Source organism: Pteronotus mesoamericanus, unplaced genomic scaffold, assembly GCF_021234165.1.
Source record: "Pteronotus mesoamericanus isolate MK-2021 breed Mesoamerican mustached bat unplaced genomic scaffold, CSHL_Meso_final contig_52, whole genome shotgun sequence".
Lineage (NCBI taxonomy): Eukaryota > Metazoa > Chordata > Mammalia > Chiroptera > Mormoopidae > Pteronotus > Pteronotus mesoamericanus.
The window spans coordinates 4,780,470-4,799,022 of NW_026555189.1; the positions used below are offsets into that span (position 1 = coordinate 4,780,470).

Here is an 18,553-nt window from a genome sequence, read left to right on the forward strand (position 1 = left end):
TCCTACCGCCACATTTGCCTGCCTTGTTTTCATATCCTCTCCAAAGAAGACCCTTTGACTCTTGTGCTGTATTTTGTACTGTTTTTCATATAGACCATGTTGTCAGCTAGGTCCGGAAGCTACAATGAATATAAAGTACTGGGCAGGACAATGTTTGATAAATGTAAACAATATGCATAGAGAAAACCTCTCAGATGAAAAATCCACATACATTTTTAGCGGCTGTCAGACTGAATGCAAATGGCTTTGGAAAATATAAGTGGTTGGCTTTTTAATATCAAAGAAAATCACAGCCTTTTCTCTAACACTAAAAACACTGCTGCACTAAAAAGGAATAAGTAACTAAATAAACTAGGCAGCTGATTTTCAGCATGCAAAAGCCATTGCCTTCGCCCTAACCTTAGAGGCAATGCTGTACTTCTAGAAATGTCAAGTGAGGGATAGGGCGAGAGAACCAGGAATGTTGCTATTATTTTTTAAGGCTCCCTCTTAAAAAGAGAAAAACGCAAAATGCGTTTTAGAGGAAGAAGAAGCCATTAAAAAATAAAATAAAAGAGTTGGCCCTGTTTAAAAATGAAGCCACCTAATGTCAGTGCTTTGGGGTTGCTGGGCCTCCGTTGTTTTCCAAGTCAGCGCACTGGCAGTCTTGCCTGAAAGAAAGAAATCAACAGGGAGAAAATAAATAGAGCATTTCTAGAACTCACCCAGCAGCTCGGAAAACTGTCTGCTTACTATTACACAGTTTTAACATGTCATAATCATTTTCACAGTAAAGATACCCTTCCTGCAGTTTAGACCAAGAATGCATGACTAATTTTAACCACTTGTGCAAAGCTCCTAATGGAAATTTCAAACAGCTTTTATGGATTAGAGTTTTGTAAACTGTGTGGAGGGAGCAGCAACAGACACTAAGTCGGGGCGCTGCTCCGCACATCAACCCGTCAAAGCCTAACGAGTTACTGAGGAGCAGTGGGCAGTCACATCCTTCTTACAGAAACAACATCCTCTTGGGATCGCATGTTTTATACATTATACACGTGAGAATAAAACCAAATATCCTGAAGATGCAGACAAACGAGGCAGGAAGGTGGGCCTCGTGCTGGAGACGGGCAAACTCTAGAGCGTTCCCTCTCTGTGACAGTGCTAAGTTCAAATCATACCGCGTATCTTTGTTCCCATTTTCTAGACAGAAACTGAAGCTCAGAGAGGTTAGAGCACTGTGTGAGGGTGACACAGCCGCAGGTGGTTAAAAAATCCCATACTGCTTCTTTCCACCGTGACAGGTTGAGGTGAGCAGCACACAGAGAACCGAAACACACAGCTGGGAGACCGAGGAATCCGTCGCTTGGAGACGGACACTTGCTGAAGGTTGCACAACAATGTGAATGCACATAATGCCAATAATTGTACACTTAAAAATGGCCAACTTTGTGGTATGCATATTTTAGCACAATTTTTTAAAAATCCAGTTCACAAACTTTTTGCCACTGAGATTGAGAAGATTGATGATTACAGTCATACGTCTGAAGAATATTCTGTTCACCCTGCCTTTTTGCCCACAACCATGCCAGAAATTCAGAGCACTAAAGGAAAAATAAGGCAAATTCTTCCCTTTTAGGAAGTCAAAATCAGTGGGACAGATGGAAACATATTTTGGGTTTCTTTTTTCCCTCCATTCCCAAATTCAAGCATTTGGAGTTTCTGGGACTTTCTAATCTCTCCTGTGAAGATCTTATTCCTACGGTTTAGCAATTTTCACAGGAGGAGAAGGGAGAAGCAGAAATTAGCATGTGAGGCAAACAAGGTGGACGGGCTGCCAGTGCCTGGGGGTGGCCGTGGCCCAGGAGGGAGAAGGAACGGGCTCTGGTCTTGAAGGAGCAGGGAAGAGGGAAAACAGTCGAAATTTATGTCCCTCCTCTTCCCTCCCAGTTCTTGAACTTCCCCCGGCTCAAGTCAAGGTCCCTCCATCCGTCAACCTAATACCCCATCCTCAGGGCGGCCTTGCCACACCCCACTAACTGCCACAGGATCCCGTAAGTCCAGAGACTTGCCTTCGAGATCGATTCCCTCAGGAAAGAGCAGGTAGTTCTCTCACGCTGACCTATAGGAGAGGCTTTAGGGCAGGGGTTCCCTGCTGAGGCCCAGGACTCCAGGGTGTGGGGCGGCAGGAAAAGGCGCGTGCTGGCAAGGCATCAGGTCTCAACCCCAAGCCCCGTCCCTTCCCCCTCCCACAGTGAGTCCAGGGGGATTTAAAAAGGAGCGGAAGAGGCCTGCTCCCAGCATCCCCCCGACCCCGGGGCACACCACCCCCCTCCAAATACGCTCTGAAAATGGGTCCACAGAAAAGCCCATCCCTGGTAGAAGAGGGTAAAGGGGGGATAAAGGGTGATGGAAGAAGACTTGTCTTTGGGTGGTAAACACACAGTACAATACACAGATGGTGTACACTTGAAATCTAGCAATTTTATTAACCAACGTCATGGCAATAAATTTAAAAAAAATTTTTTCAAAGGAAAGAAATAGGAAAACAAAATCTTATTTCTCTTCAATCTTTCCATGTGATTCTCAATCCATTTTCTTTACTTTTAGTTTTCTCCCTAGAGACTGGACCGTCGCACCTGCTCCTCTGTCTACGGCCCTGGATTGTCAGGCCCTCCCCGCTCCCACTCCACAGACGGGCAGCGCCGCCATCGCTCAGAGCGGCTCAAAGCTGTATCCCCAAATGTCGGCTCATACCACATGCCATCTCGCATGGCCAGTGTCGCTCATTGTCGCTCATCTCAGTTCTGAAGAGCCCTTAATCTAACTCCCTGGCTTACAAAGTGGTACATACGTGTCACCTTTGTGTGCTTTCTTCCAGCTTTTCTCCTCTTAGTCCCCAAGTTCCTCACATGCAATAGAAGAGAAGGAAAGGAAGAGGAAGGTGGGTGGCGAGATCGGGCTTGGGGGTGGAGAGTTGTGGAAAGGGCTGGGTGAGAGGAGGCAGGGGAGGGAATGGGAGGCAGCAGACCTGGGTTCAAATTCCAGCGCTGCTACTTGCCACATGGCCAGCAGACCTTTAGCCTCCTCACTTGTCCAGTGGGGCCTGATTAGGGGAGATTACAAAGAATTCAGGTAACCAAGGAATCACAACAAACACCTGTGTGGCACTCATTAGCTACTAGACCCTGTTAAAATTGCTTTATATAATGTTTCATTCTTAGAATCACCCTGTGAGATGAACACTATCATTATCCCTGGTTTAAAAATGGGGGGAAAAAAAAAAAAGGGCACAGAGAGCCTGAGTAGCTCTCCCAAGGCCACACAGCTCAGTGAGGCTGAGTCTGGCTTCACACCCAGGCAGCTTGGCTCCAGGCTGCGTTCTGTCAGTGACTCTATGTTCTACTACAGTGTCCGTTTCAGACCTTTAATAAATGCCAATCCCCTGCCCACTGCCTTTGGGATTCTTTTCGCCATCGTCCTTCAGGTCCATTTTCTATGGACCTCAATGCTATGCTGTTTAGCTTTCCTCCATTAGCTGGAAATCATTCAATAAATATTCATTAAGCATCTGCTTTGTGCCAGGTCCTACGCTAACAGTGACTGCTTCTCCAAGGCCTGGCTCTAGAGGCCGTGGCCAGTGTGACCATGAGGTGGCTGTGGCCAGGTCTACGGCAGGTCGAAAGCCACAAGAAATACAACATGAAGTATAATGGGGTGGCGCTGGAGGGGTGGCCCTGCAGGACCGATGGGAGGCACCTGAGTGCTGGCACCCCCGGGCCCTGCCAAGCTCACAATGTCCTTGCTCCTTGAACCTAGCGGGCTTCTTACCTGAGCAGGCTGCCAACCTGCATTTGCATTAAATATAAAAGTATTGTTTTCATCTTAGAATTCACATAAAAATATTGAAATAATCAAAATGGGAGAAATAATGCTATTGTGTTGGCATATTTTCACATAGGTCATATCTTCTGAGTTTAGCCTTTGGGAGCAGGAGTTGGCAAACTATGGACCAGGGGCCAAATTTGGCCTGCTATTTGTGTTTATAAATAAAGTTTTATTGCAACACGGCCAGGTCCATTCCTTTATGTGTTATTGTCCATGGCTACTTTCATACAAAGACAGAATTAAATAGTTGTGACAGAGACTATATGAACTACAAAGCCAGGAATACTTACTATTTGACCTTTTACAGAAAATGTCTGTTGACCTCATTTTAAAATTATGGATTAGCCTTACAGATTCAATTTTAAATGTGTAAATTGTAATCACTACAGAATTGTGATTGGAAGGTGAAATATCACTACATTTATAAAAGTATCACAACATTAAGAAAACTTAAGATTCATTATATTTGAAGATAAATTTATTATATATAGACACAAATTACTTATATTCTTAGGAAGTTTATCAGTGAAAGTACCTGAAAAGTAAAGAAAACTATTACATCTATAAATTATAATATGTTTAAAGTCTTTACCTAAATGCATGCATGGGATGAAACCTTACTCTTAGAATTCCTAAAAAATGCCTGCTAAAATTTTTCAGGCTTATATATAGAATAATCAGACTTGTAAGGTGAACTTAAAAGCCTGGGGAGGAAGTAGGCTTTGAAATGTGTAGAGTGAATCAAATGAACTTTAATTTAAAACACCCTGGTAAACCTTTGACACTCTCTTCTGCCGACAAAGGCCGCCCCGGAAGCCGTCAGAAACCCCCGTGAGTACCTGTATCTCCTCCTCTCTGCCCGTCAGGAGTAAACCTAAGCAGACGCACTCAGGAGCCGAGCCCTGTCGTCACCCTCGCCGATGCCTGCATCCAGACCCAATCTGTGTTGTTGACCCAGTTCAGCTTGTGAATCCATTTGATAAAGGGGGCTGTCCTCGACCAAAGAATTCCATATAAGGGAAAGCTCAAGGAAAGATGCCGACGGGAGAGGTACTTTTAAATATGTGTGTGAGTGTGTATGTATATAATGATGACAATGATAATACCACTTTATTATTTTATAGAGCATTTATAATTCATAACGCCCTTTCAAACACACTATCTCTCTTGATCTAGTAAAATAATGTAGCAACTCTGTGATTAGCATGAGCTTTGAAAGGAAAGACCTGGAGTGATTCCTGCCTACTAGTAGCATGTCCTTGGGCAGACTGTTTTCCCAATGCTAACGCAGTGGTAATAAAAGTAGCTACTTCATGGGTTAGTGTCACGATCAAAATGGAGAGGATCTGAAATGAGTGCAATGAGTGCTTAGCACACTGCCTGGCACACAGGAAAGGGAACATGGGTTTCAGCTGCTATATTGCAGCCAGTGTTATTCGAGAAGGACCCTGTGAGGTCCGGAAGACAAGCATTTCCATCCCCTTCGTGGAGAAAGCGGCCAGACACGGAGGGTTTAGAAGACCTGCCGGCTGGCGTGCAGCCCACAGGCAGGGGGGCCGTGTTTCTGATCCCCACTTTGTTCCCTGCCTGTCCCCCTGCGTCTCAAACGTGACCAAGCATCAGGGACACCTGGACAACTTCTTAACACAGACTGCACGCCCAGCCCCAGGGGTTCTGGTTCAGCAGGCCTGGCATGAGGCTCGAAGGTTTGTATCTCTAAATTTTCTTTATAAAGAGGAATATTGTCCTGCTAAAAAAGGAAACAAAAACAAAAAGAAAATCAGCTTTGAGACTCATACCTTTATCCTATATTTCATGTCCTGCAACATTTTCCTACTAAAATAAGAGTGTTTCATACTGTCTTATTTTGTGATAAAATTGAACTAATCTTAAAATTAAAAAAAAGAAAAAATAATTTGCATCTCTAACAAGTTCCCAGGTGATATCGATGCTGCTGGTCCAGGGAAACCACTTTGAGAACCACTGGACTGAGTGCAGCACCCATGAAAAGTCACACCTGCCCTTCCACGCATATTTGGTGCGTTTTCCTGGGTCATTACAGTGTTTGGCACCTGGTCAATGCTCAATAGATGGCTTTGTTTCGTTTTATTGTTTTACTTTATTTCTGCCGCGGATTCATTCTGTCTGGCTCTTGATTCTCTTGGCTAACCACTGGGCCGTCGTTTCCTGGCCCCTTCTGTACATTGCCCCTCCATTTTTGAGTGCGCGGTTTTCTTTCCAGCTGTGACCTTGGCTGCTCTCCACAAACACTGCCTTGCCAGCTTGGCTCTGCTGTCTCCCGTCCAGCCCCCTGAACCCTCCTTGGCAGGCTGCGGCCTCACAGGTGAGCCCGGCGTGGGACTGTCTGATGCAGTCAGCTAAACCCCGTGACCTACCTTGAGCATGAAAGACAGCTACTCTGATGGTGCGCAAGGGCGGCAGCGTGCCCCCTAAAAGCAAAGCATGCGAGCGTCACTCATTGACTATCTGATTTCCTGTTTCCTGCTCGTAAAAGGAGGGAGGGACACAGAGAGAATTAAAATGGGAAGCAAAAAAAGTGGGAAGAAAAAGCTTTGCTCCCCAGAACTCAGAACATGTGAATGCCTGTGGATATAAATACTACAATAATAATAATAATAATAATAATAATAACATTTTTTAAAAAATGGAGCTTGTACCAGTAGGGCTTTCACAGCTTAACAGTATTTTGACAACAAATGTTCATATTTCATTTGAAATTTATGAAACCTTTGTGCCTGTAATCCCATGAGCAGCAAACATGGTAAATGAAAGTAGCAGGCAGTCTAGATTAATAATATTTTGCTTCATACTGGAAGAGCATCTGAAAGAAGACGCTTGCTTTATCTATCCCCGTTTTTACGGTCCTGGTATTGGAACAGACTGGGGCTTCTAAAATTGGCTGGGAAATATTCATAGATGTTTTATTAATTTATGGGAAACTGAAGGACCCACCTCAAGGTTTAAGTAGGCCATTTAGAAACTGCAAGGAGTAGGTGTGAGATGCATAGCAGAATGTGGTGGAAAAAAAGTGTGGTGGGGTGACTCGGGGCTTAAATCAGGAGCAGGAAGAGCACATTCAGTAAGCCGTAATAGTTGATATTCTAATAAAGCGTTCTTATGAGAAAAAGCAATCTGTTCACATATGAATTCTGCCATATGCTTCCATCTTTTCATGGTCTAGAAGGCCATGTCAGTAATTTCCAGTACTTACATGGGCATGCAGGATGCCTTTGCTGGTTAATGTGAATAAATGGGCTGGATTTACTGTTTTTCTAATGCTCAATATACACACCATGCAGGCTGCTACCAGAAGCAAAGTGGAATTTATGGGTTTGCGCTGAATTTCAAATGGATACAGGAGCAAAGCAATGGAAAGCGAGACTGACGTGTTGTCTAACGTTTCCCCGTGAAGGCAGGCCTGCCGCTCCCTTGACAAAGTGAAGGGTATTGTTTGAGGAGAGAGAGGAAAGGCCCCCGAGGCTGCGGCTCTTTTTGCAGAGCGTTGGCGAAAGCCCTCAAAAGTGTGTCGACCACTTGTACACAGGCTCACGCTCTCCACAGGTCTCCAGGTGACCCCTTTGACCCCAACCCATGACCTTCCCATCTCTAAATTATCTTTAAATGCTGATGTTTTTATGTAGGGTTGCCTCCCTGCCAGCTGGGAAGAGTAAATTTCTCAGATCAGTGAGCTCCACTGACTGGTTCTAGTATCACATGACTTAACTTTGCATATCTTAAACCACAACTTTAAGACTAAAAAGAGAAAGGGAATTCGCAGCCTGACTAATAACTTACAATAGTGAAGAGAAGAATAAAATCATACCTTCTCTTAGATCAGCATTTCTCAACCTCTGGCACTACTGGCATTTGGGGCTGGCTCAGTCTTTGGTTTGGAGGCTGTGCTGTGTATCATGGGACCTTCAGCAGCATCCTTGGCCTTAACTACTGGATGCCAGTGGCAGTATCCTCCCTGTCCCTAACATGTGACAACAAAATGTGTTTCCAGACGCTGCCAAATGTCCCTAGGGGACAACATAGTCTGCAGCGCCTGAGGGTAGTGCCTGCCACCCAAAATACTCCTCTGTGGCTACAGTACGCCCACTTTATTTGCTTTCTGCTGCTTCAGTTACCTGCAGTCAATGGCCGTCTGGAAATTTTTAATGGAAAACTCCAGAAATAAACAATTCGTAAGTCTTAAATTGTGCACCAATCTGAGGTGTGTGATGAAATCTCACCCCATCTTGCTCCCTCCCATGCCGCCCTGGGCCGTGAATCACCCCTTTGTCCAGCGTGTCCAAGCGGTATACGCTCCCTGCCCATTAGTCACGGAGTAGCTGTCTCCGTTATCAGATCTACTGTCTCAGAACTGCAGTCCTTATGTTCAAAGAGCCCTTATTTTACTTCGTAATGGCCCCAAAGCACAAGAACAGTGATGTTGGCAAGTCAGATATGCCAAAGAGAAGCCATAAAGTGCTTCCTTGAAGTGGAAAGGTATGTATGTACTTGTATGTAAAAGGGAAAAAAACATGATATCTATAGCATTCAGTATTATCTGCAATTTCAGGCATCCATTGGGGGGGTCCCTGCAGATAAGCAGGGGACTACTGTATTTGGCTCTATGTACATGTTAAACAAAGATAAGTATCCATTACAACATATATGTATCACACCAGTTGGGGAGAATTTGGGAAAAAAAGGAAATTGGAAAAGTGGGACTAAAACAGGGATATACGGTGGCTGACGGAGAAGGCAGCATATTTTTGCAATGAAACTTGGACGTGATTAGGAAATGGAGGAGACATTAGCTGGCATGTAGAGGGACCCCCCTGTGCTGTACGGAGGGATGTGTGCGTATGGCAGGAGCGTCGTGGTAAAGAGCTGGAGGCGGCCCATGCTGGAAAATGCCCAGCCACACACCAGGAAAGCAGTCACCCTCTGGGCTAAGGACTTGGGGGGGGGGGGCAAATAATTGCTTTTCAAGAGCATATCTTCTGCGCAAAGCAACATATATTTACAACATGTTGCCTATCCTTCTGAGGAGAGAGATCTAAAAGGTTTCTGGTGAGCTCTGGATAGCAAATAAAAATGAATAATATGATGTCCATATGGCTAGGCTTTCAAACTCTTCTATAGACATATTTCTCACAGCAAAGAAGATCCCCATGGGTAGGAATGTATTTAAAGACTCATATTTTTTCTTTAAAAAATCATGCAAAAGAGGCATTATACTATATCATATTTGTGTTTGTTTTGCTCTAAACAATATGATTTATCACCAGAGAAGCTGACTCTTTAAAAAAATGTGCTTTGATTTCCTGTGACTTCTAATAACCTCTGGCATGGCACTCCCATAGGGAAAATAGGGGATACTTACACTCAAATTTAAGAAGCGTGAATTTAAGATGGTCTTCTTGGCTCATAAGGGTCCTAAGTAACATTTATGGGGTTCCCCTAGTGACCTTTGTCCCTCGACTCACTGTACCCTCAACTGAAAGTTTTATAAACATGGGGGTGAATGATTCAGGCATATAGTCCTTGAGGTTGAAGAGGAACAGCTCTAAATCTACAGGTGTTGCCCGTAAGAGTTGGTTAGATGACTTAGAACCCAAAAGCAGGCATCCTCCAAGGCCAGGAGTCAGCCAGGTGCAAGCCATTTTGGGAATCACTCTACTATTGTGCTTCCTTATGAACTGAAGAACTGATGAGAACAAAGGTCCGTAAAGGGAATGGGCACTTTTGGTGAGGACAGTAGCCAAGGACACCATGGTTTCCTTGTGTCCTTTAAGAAAATCTTTCAAATATCCCAAAATTCTTGAAGGGAAAAGTTGTTGCTTCTCTTCCATCCACCATTATGATGGAGAGCAAGCTGGACAAGTGGACAGTGTGAAGTCTTGGAAGTTAGTCCAAGAACATCTGTTTCCTTATCTACAAACGGGGAGCTGATAATACCTACTCTCCTAAAGGGTTGCTGCAAGGATTAAGTAATATGATGCTTTTAACATCACCCAGTAGGTCAATTACAAGTTTTCCTTTCTGCTGTCTTTGTCATGTGATAAAGCTATTTGCAAATGAAATGACTGTAAGCCCTTTGCAAAGGAGGAGTTCACAAACATCAGCGAGACCAGGCTGAGAATCAGGAGTGGTCTGATTTTACCAGGCAATCTGAAACCTGGAATCACAAACAAGAGATGCACAGGGCCTGGTTGTACATCTATTCCCCTACAGTACAAATACCAGGGGAAATACTATACGTTTGCTTTTATGAACTTCTAAAGCAATAAAGACTTGTATTCAAAGCACTCTTACTTTCAAAAAGAAGTCATTAATACATTTTATGAAGTCAGAACCCATTAGTGAGGATGTATCGAGTGTGTCTGCTCAGTGAGGATTATCAAAGGGGTCTAGGAATGGCGTTGGGCATATGGATTGGGGCCTGGCTTCACAAATGGATAATGCCTGCAGAAGCCTGAACACAAAGGCCTCTGCTACATGCAATATTAGAAAGTACCCGAGTATTGATGCAATGCTAAGAGACAACATCAAGCCATCCAGAGTAGGCTGATGAGCGCGCCTGAAGTGGAGGCATACGCAATACATTCTCCTGTACGGTTTATCAGAACCACTGGCAGTGCTTAAATAATTCAGGCACTTAATGCTAGAAGTTTATTCATACTTGCATCCAGGCTGTGGCTGGAAAATGCCTAGACGGAGGGGAAAAGACAAAGAACCAGGGAAGCTGTATCCTTTTGACTTTGGGACTATGAACACATTGATATATGTCCTATTTCCACTGAACACTTTCGGATTGTCATTCAACAAACATTTCTTAGGTAACTACCCTGTGCACTGTATATCTGGCCCTAGACAACACGTGGTCCTGACCCTTGAAGAGTTGGCAGTGCAATCGGGCGGGGGTGGGGGGTTTCATAGAAAAAATTATTCTGACATTTGTTAAAAGAGTAAGGAAGACTTTATTTAGGAATATGTTCATAGGTGTCGAGACCATAGCAATAAGGGTGAGAGATCCGACTCAACTCCAAATACAATAAAGACCACGGAGGACTTAGAGCTAAAAATGGGGGAGGGTCATTATTGGATGCAAAATGACTAAGAGGAGACAGCGAGGATAGAGAGATTTCTTTCTAAAACCGATGATGATACAGGATTCTTGCTGAAGGCAGGTCTGGGTGAACAGATATCAAGGGTGGAGGGATTCTCTTTAAACTGACTTAGCAGGATTCTTGCTGAGATTGGGCTATGCAGACCTGGCAAGGATGGGACCAAGGTCAAGGCCTAACTGAGAACTGGCTGAGAGGAGCAGACTAAAGTTTGTTCAAGGAGAGTCTTTGTCAGGGGGAGAAGGGAGGGCAGCCTTTGCCACAGGACACTGTGGGACTCAGCAAAGGTTTCTTAAAGAGACATGGTGCCTTGACTGTCCGGAAGCAGGAGCAGGAATTAGCAAAGAACATTTTAGGGAAGCGACTGCATCACACATACAAAGTATAGGTCGGTGACCTGCCAGTAATTAGGTGTGGCTAGAAGAGGGTTTGTCATCAGCGGCACCATTGACATTCGGGAACTGGATAACCCTCTTTGGAGGGCACTGGGCTGTGTACTGTAGGGTGCTGAGTAGCATCCCTGGTCTCTACTCACTAGGCGCCTGTAGCACGCCTCCTCTCTCACCACCTGCCCGAACCCTGGCAACCAAAAAACGCCTCCAGATGCTGCCGAATATCCCCCGGGGGAAAACTGACCTGGACAAGGGTCACGGACCAGAAGGAGGGATCTGTGGCGGGAACAGATCAGGAAGGGTCGTTTGCCTCACCCAGGATGGCAGAGGTGACAGGGTTTAAAATTTAGATAATGAAGGCAGAATCTTCTGTTCTCTAAATATAGTGATTTCATATGCAATAGAAGAAGGAAAAATAGAAAGAAATGAAATTAGTGCATAGAGACCCAGAAAAGTCGTCTTTGTCAGAATCTTTTCTTAAAAAATAGTAAAGGAAAAGAGCAACTGATACAGGGACTTATCATGAATGATCTTTGTGAATTAAGGTTTTCGGATGAGTTTTCTGTTTCTGATTAACAGCTAAGCATGAACAACATGCAACAAGAAACATGGAGATGTTTTCTATGGGTTAATGAATCACCGGTTTCAAAACATTCCCATGCCTTATCACTTTTCTATGTAGTGAGGCCTCATTGCCCCCTCCTCCACCTCCCTGCCCCCCAGCTTACATTGGAAGTGCATTCTTATTGCAGAAAACTTTAAAGCATAAAGAGAAAACAGTTCCTGGTAGGTGTGCTTGGATTGTGGCTCTGTGACATGCTACAGAGATTTCAAAAATTATTTTCTAATTTAAATAACCCCTATTTCAGCAACAATCAGCAGCAAGCCAGGTAGCAGACTCACTTGTGCTGTCCCAGATCTGACCTCACTTGCATTTTCTTTTTTCCTTCTGCTGGCACAATTAGCAAAAGAAAGGGAGTGGGTTACTTAACATGCCTTTCTAGCTAATTTTTAATCTGTTCTAATGCATGAATTTAAAAATGCCTACTTGAGAGCTTCAGGGATTACTAAATAATAAGCCCTGAAGGTTCCAAAATCCGGTTAATAGTCAGACCTGGAGAATTTGAAATATAGTGTTAATTTAGAATAACATAATGCCTAAAAATGAAGCAAGTTAGGTCTAATTGAGCTATGAACTGCTTGCCTTGTATTGTGTAATGGAGGCTATGCTCACCAAGGGTGGCTGAGCTATAGATAACCATTACTCTTAGCAAATATGTTTATTGGGGTCTCTCTCTCTTCATTACCCAACCTCATAAAGTATATGCCTGCATATTCCGATAAAACATAAAATGGCAAGGCAGGGTCACAATTAGGACGCCCTGAGAAGCTGCATCATAAAGCGGTATCTGTCTCCAAATGATTGTTCACTTAACCATGATAAATATTTATCAGCATGCAATAGAACAAATCCTTAAACAACTACAGCCCACTTGAAAATGAAGGAGGAGGACTTTTATGTTTCCGATGCTCCTCTTTGGATAAATATAACCCTTTAACCCCCAAAATGTGATTTATCTTCAGCCCTTTGATTTTAAATTATAATCATGCCATAGGACCCTCAAGAACATACTAGGTTTATATTTCCGATATCTACTTAAAGCGACTTGAATTTATTGTCGTATCATGAGCCAAGACAAGAGGGCGGTGTGAATGAAATGAAACGGTGCTAATTTGGGTGGTTATTCAACAAATACCATCAGAACTCTCATTGGAAAATGCGCCTTCAAGTGATAGAATAAAGACGAAAATAATCTCTTTAATGATCCCTTCTCTCTCGTTGGCCACGATATATCAACGACGGAAACATAAGCAGAACTGAAATATATGCCCTGACGTTCAGTCTAACCTGCATGGCTCAGGCCTTAGCTGCGCGGATACTACGCGTGGTGTGGTATATTACGTGTGGCATGGTATGTGGCGAAGGGGAACCGACTTTGCCTTCCTGGGTATATTTCCAAAATGGAGCCAGTCTCCAGGCCAGAGGTAGCTGCTCTCTAGGTCAACATCTGCCTCTGTTAGCAGACAGCTGGAGAGGGCACAAGGTAGAGTTAAGAGTCACCTATAATATAAATGCCCTCCAGGCTGCTATTCCTCAAAAGAGCCTGATTCTGAGGAGAACGCCCCAGAGCTGCAGTTCCCAAAATGGACTTGCGTCTGGCTCCACTGAGGGGCTTGTGAAAAGCCAGACTGCTGGGCCCCCTCCCCAGCTTTTCCGATTCAGGATGTCGGGGGTGGGGTGGATGAGCTGCATTTTAACAAACTCCAAGGTGAGCTGCGAGCCAGGGTTGAGAACCAGATTCCTACAGCAAAGGAAGGATCCAGATGGTGAAACTTTAAGGGAATGTTCTCTGAGGCTGGTATGAATGTCTCTTCTCAGTCCACTGATCCCAAATCAATTTGCATTTTCTTTTCCTCTCCTTTATCCCATTCCTTTTTTCTACCACCCCCTTATTTTCCTCCTTTCTTTTTATTTTTATTTCTTGTTCTAATTCCAAGTTTCTCATACTCTCCCTGCTTGTTCTCTGGTGTCCTTGTCTCTGCTCCTTTCTCTCATTCTTCTTTTTCCCTTTCTCAACCCCACCCTGAGATCTTTTTTCCTGCAATAATTAATCTCCATCACCAAGTACGACCAAGATTACAGACAGACCCCAAACCAAGAAAGGCATGGGCCAAGCTCCCATTTCTTGGCAAATGGAATGAGGGGCGATTTTCAGGGCAGTTTCACAGAGGGACGCTGTGAATTTTGTGCTAAACATTCAATAGGAGCTTCTCTGCTTTTGCATTAAACACCACATAAGCCAAAAAATATATATTGCTATGTGAAATATTGTAACATACACAGCCCAGTTACTGTGTGATGCACTGTTGGTAGATGGAGTTGCCTTCCGGCATTAATTCTCATTTTGGGGGCCATTCTTACATTTTAGGAAAAATAGTCCCTAGGTCTCATTGTAACTTGCACTTAACTCCCTTGCTGGGTTAAGATTTATAACAAAAGTGACTATTATGAGATCATTTCTAGGTGAAGAGCTACCTTAAACAGACTCGGCTCTTTATAACCTTATTGTGTCAGACTCTGAATATCGGACACATTCAAAATAATTTACAGTCACAGGGAGAGTTATTAGGCTGCAGAATAGCCTCCCATGGGAGGTCCCAGGGCCTCGTCACTTGAGTCATTCGAAACGAGACTGGACCAAATACTTGACTGCACCATTAGGGAACAGCCCCGCCCTGGCTGAGGACAGAAGAGATGACCTCATAGGTCTCTCCCATCCCACCCGGGGCCATAGCATCAGAATGGGAACTCTGAGGAGGCCTCCTGCTGCGGCGAGAAGAGGAGACTGTACCGGGGCAAACAGCAGTATCCCAGGGGCTAGAGCAGGTTACAATGCGCATCGAAGAGTAAAAAGTACCCTGCAAGGACCGCGGGTAGAGGACATCCCAGAATAAAAATCAAAATGGAGACAGTCCCAAATGAAACCCATGATGTCCTTTGCACAGACCTTGGTGTACAACTATAACACTCGGGTTCCTAGGTTTCTAGTATATGCTAGTGAGTTTTCCCATGCTCCCACTGTAAAGGAGCGAATTACCAGCTTATTTCCTGGCTCCCTCTTTTTTGAAGATGTGACTGCCTCATTAAAACATAGATGGGAACAAAGAGAAGCTCATTTAGGTGATGATTGTGCCATTTTTGCAGTTCAAGGTAATGTGGCCCATTACAATTACAGTTCCAGCCGGGGGGAGCTGAAGTGAACTTGGAGAGCTAGAACTGCTGTCCCCCAGCCCAAAGTCAGCTCCTTGGGTAGGGCCTTTCTCAGTCTTTAGTAGAGAAGGAGGAGGGAGACCAGGTTCTGAGAAGCTCCGCGCGGCTCCTCCGCCCCCAGGGACCTTGCAGCTGTGAGGAGCAGCCTGCGCCAGCAGGCATGCTTGCACCAAATTAAGGTCCCACAATAAGTCTGAGGCAACTGCGAAAGGGTGGGGTGGGGACGAATCCTGGACTTGATCTGACTCAACATGCTCAGCTGCCATTCCAATTCAATTGCCCTTAAATGGCGAAACCTGCGGACACCGGAAGGGACCAGTCACGCCTGCTTGTTTGCCCTTCTAAGGAGAACTCCCATGGTCCATGGGCCCTCCTACCCAAGTAGGCACATTTTATACCACCGGACACTGCTCCCTGCCCTGCTCTGAGCACAGCTGAATAGACCACGGGTCTGATTATACCTGAGCCAGGGGCAGTCAATTCAAAAGTTTGGTTTGCAATTTACCAGCAGAAAAGATGACTCATACCAGTGCATTCTTACACTAGGGAATTGGGGAACAGGCTGCAAGCGAGCTGAAGCGGGGACAGCGGGTGGTGAGGCCCCACGGGGTGGGGTTTAGCCGCCGCCTGGAGCACAAAGAAGGGTGGGTGAGCCAAAACTGCGAGGTGAGTCCAGCAGTGGCAGAAGTGGGCAGTCAGGAGAAGAGACCACAGTGACTGTGCAGGAGGGAATCACACAGGACAGAAACATGATGCTCCTCGTTCCTGGCTTGACACCAAACCTGTACTTTAGAAGAGGTGATATGAGTAGGGCTCTGTTCCTTGTGACAAAAGAGGCCTATGTAAGACACTTAGAGAATCTGAATTAGATATCACGATCAAAAACCACTACCATTTGATGTTTAATATCAAAACTCCCTTAAGTCCTTGAAGATTGTGGCTCATCGAAAGGCAATGAAGACAAGAACAAGTAAAGCTCAGGGTTTCTCCTTACCTGCCATTTTTGGAAATTGGAAACAGAACATGGAAATGTTTTGGGGATGGAACAAAGGAACATGGCATCTGGTCTGGAATCCCAGGTTTTGAATGATTTAGCCTTTTTATCCCACCAAAGCTGGATCTGTTGGGGCAGCCTAGAAATTCAGCTATTGAAATTTCTAATCCTAAAACAGAAGTGTCATCCTTATAGGATCCTCTACTCAGGAAAGATTTGTCACCGCCGCACCCCCCCCCCCCGCCCCCGGCCCTTGTTGCTGGTGTTCAGTCACAAAAGTACATGTTCCCACAATGCCCACTTGGTACAAAGAGGCACCAAGCACACTCAGCACTGGGCGCGTGCATTAAGGCCTCATCCGTGCTCCCAGGCGGCGGAGGAGTGAATGGTGCAGGTGACAGTGGTTCCAAACCCCCCCCCCCCCGAAAGGGAGGAGAACTTGATTAAGGAGTGACACTGATTGCACACAGACAGGTACAGCCACCCCCACTGATCCGGGATGACTGTGAGTTTGAAAGTGCCTTTACTGGCTTGAAGACAGTTATTTCATGACACAAGAGTGGCATGGTGCACGGGCTCAATTTTCGAATATCAAGGGATTCTAGCAAATCCTGACTTGTGGGTGTAAAAAAATATTTAGAAAAGATATTATAACAGTAACAACAGATCCCTTTTGTTGTGTCACTGTAAGGCCACTGGCTGTGGGCTTTGCATATATTTTCTCAGTTTTCATGATGAGTATGGGCTTAAAGAGCAACTCTTTACAAAATAAAAAAACTGAGCTTATAGAAAGGGAGTTGCAAGCATGGTCCGAGGGCTAGGAGCTCCCGCGTCCTCTGAGAGCTTGCTAGAAATGCAGAATCCGGGGCCCCGGCCCAGCTATGGCATTGGAGGCTCACAGGGTGGGACCCAGGGACTGTGTTTTAACAAGTCCTCCTGGGGATTCTCCCGCCAACCAATGTTTACAAAAAGAAGCACTGACTTAGTAACTTTCCAAGGCCAAATAACTAGTAAGTGGCAGAGTCAACAGGAAAAAGTTTGTGCTGAGCATTGGAAAAGGTCCTAGCTACCTCAGGTAATTAACGAGGAGCCAAGCTTGGGCTAATCAGATTAACACCTGTAATATGGGAGTCCCCTGAGATCAGGATCGGGAGCCCTCAAACCCGGGTCTGTCCCCAGAGACTCTGTTTTAATGGGCAGAGTCCTGTGTATGCAAACTCTGCTTCCTTCCTTTTATGTATGTGAGGGACTCTTGGGTGGTACTAATCCCACTTTATTAAAGTCACGATTACAAGGGCTCTGATTCAAATATGTGTTGTAGGATGCCTCCTTTTATTTTCTTGTAGAGGAAGAAGAAAGTTAAGAACCAGTGCAGCGTGCTGTGTGCTAGGCACTGAGCAAAGAGCTCTGGACCAAGGCTGTCCAACGGGACTTCCTGTGGGGGTGGAAATGTTCCCTGTCTTATCCAGTCCGGGAGCCAGGAGCCACCATGGCTGTTGAGCACTTGAAATGTATGAATGGATTTTTAATTTTATTTATACTTTAAGTAATTTAAATTTAGATAACCCCACGTGGCCAATGACTGCCTTATATATTAGCCCAGAGCTAGATGCCTCTTATTTAAACGTCATTCTAATCCTAAGAGGGTATAGGATAACCTTAGGCCCATTTTACAGATGAGAAAACTGAGGCTTGCAGAGGTAAAACAATGAGCTCAAAGTCACATGGCCAGTTAGCAGTGGGGCTGATCCTAACCCAGGTCTACTCTGATTCCAGGTTTACGAGGCTCCCAGGCACTCGGCTGCTCTTGGTCCGGCAGGCCTGGGGCAGCCCCTGCTGAGAGCTCTACCTCAGCAGAGGCCGTCGCAGTGACCGCATGGCCCCTGAAGGCCCTGAGCGTCTCATTCTCGAGGCGACAACCAGTGCTGGCACTCTCTTGGCAGCCGTCGATGAGAAGATGTTTGGACATTACTCTCCTGTTATTAAATGTGCATTTTCCACTTAAAAATAAGGAGCTTCTGTCACAAATGATTTATATGGGAACAATACTACTCCTGGCAGAGAAACAGAAACAGGAGCTTTTTACCGTTTCTTTCAAGATTAAAAAAAAATAAAGCCTATGCTGATATTATATTCGCTCTTTAATGTATGTTCCTTGAAGGACTGCCTCTCCTTCCTACCCCACCTCGGCATGGCCAGGATGAGAAACAGGTTCTGGGGCCTCAGGGACCTTTGAGCAACCTCTCTCTTTCTACACAAAGCAGGTTGGTGGGGACATGATCTTCTCCAACTCCATTCCTACGTGGGACATGCTGATGCCTCCAGACAG

General features: G+C 45.0%; 1 protein-coding gene across 1 annotated transcript in view; it reads right to left on the reverse strand.

Annotated features, from left to right (window-relative positions):
- Positions 1-592: 592 nt before the first annotated feature.
- WWOX (WW domain containing oxidoreductase) overlaps positions 593-18,553 on the reverse strand; it is a 475,224-nt gene continuing 457,263 nt past the window's right edge. The window contains exon 9 of the mRNA XM_054579152.1: positions 593-650. Coding sequence (XP_054435127.1) covers positions 630-650 — 21 coding nt within the window. The 3' untranslated portion in view covers positions 593-629. The remainder of the gene's footprint in view (positions 651-18,553) is intronic.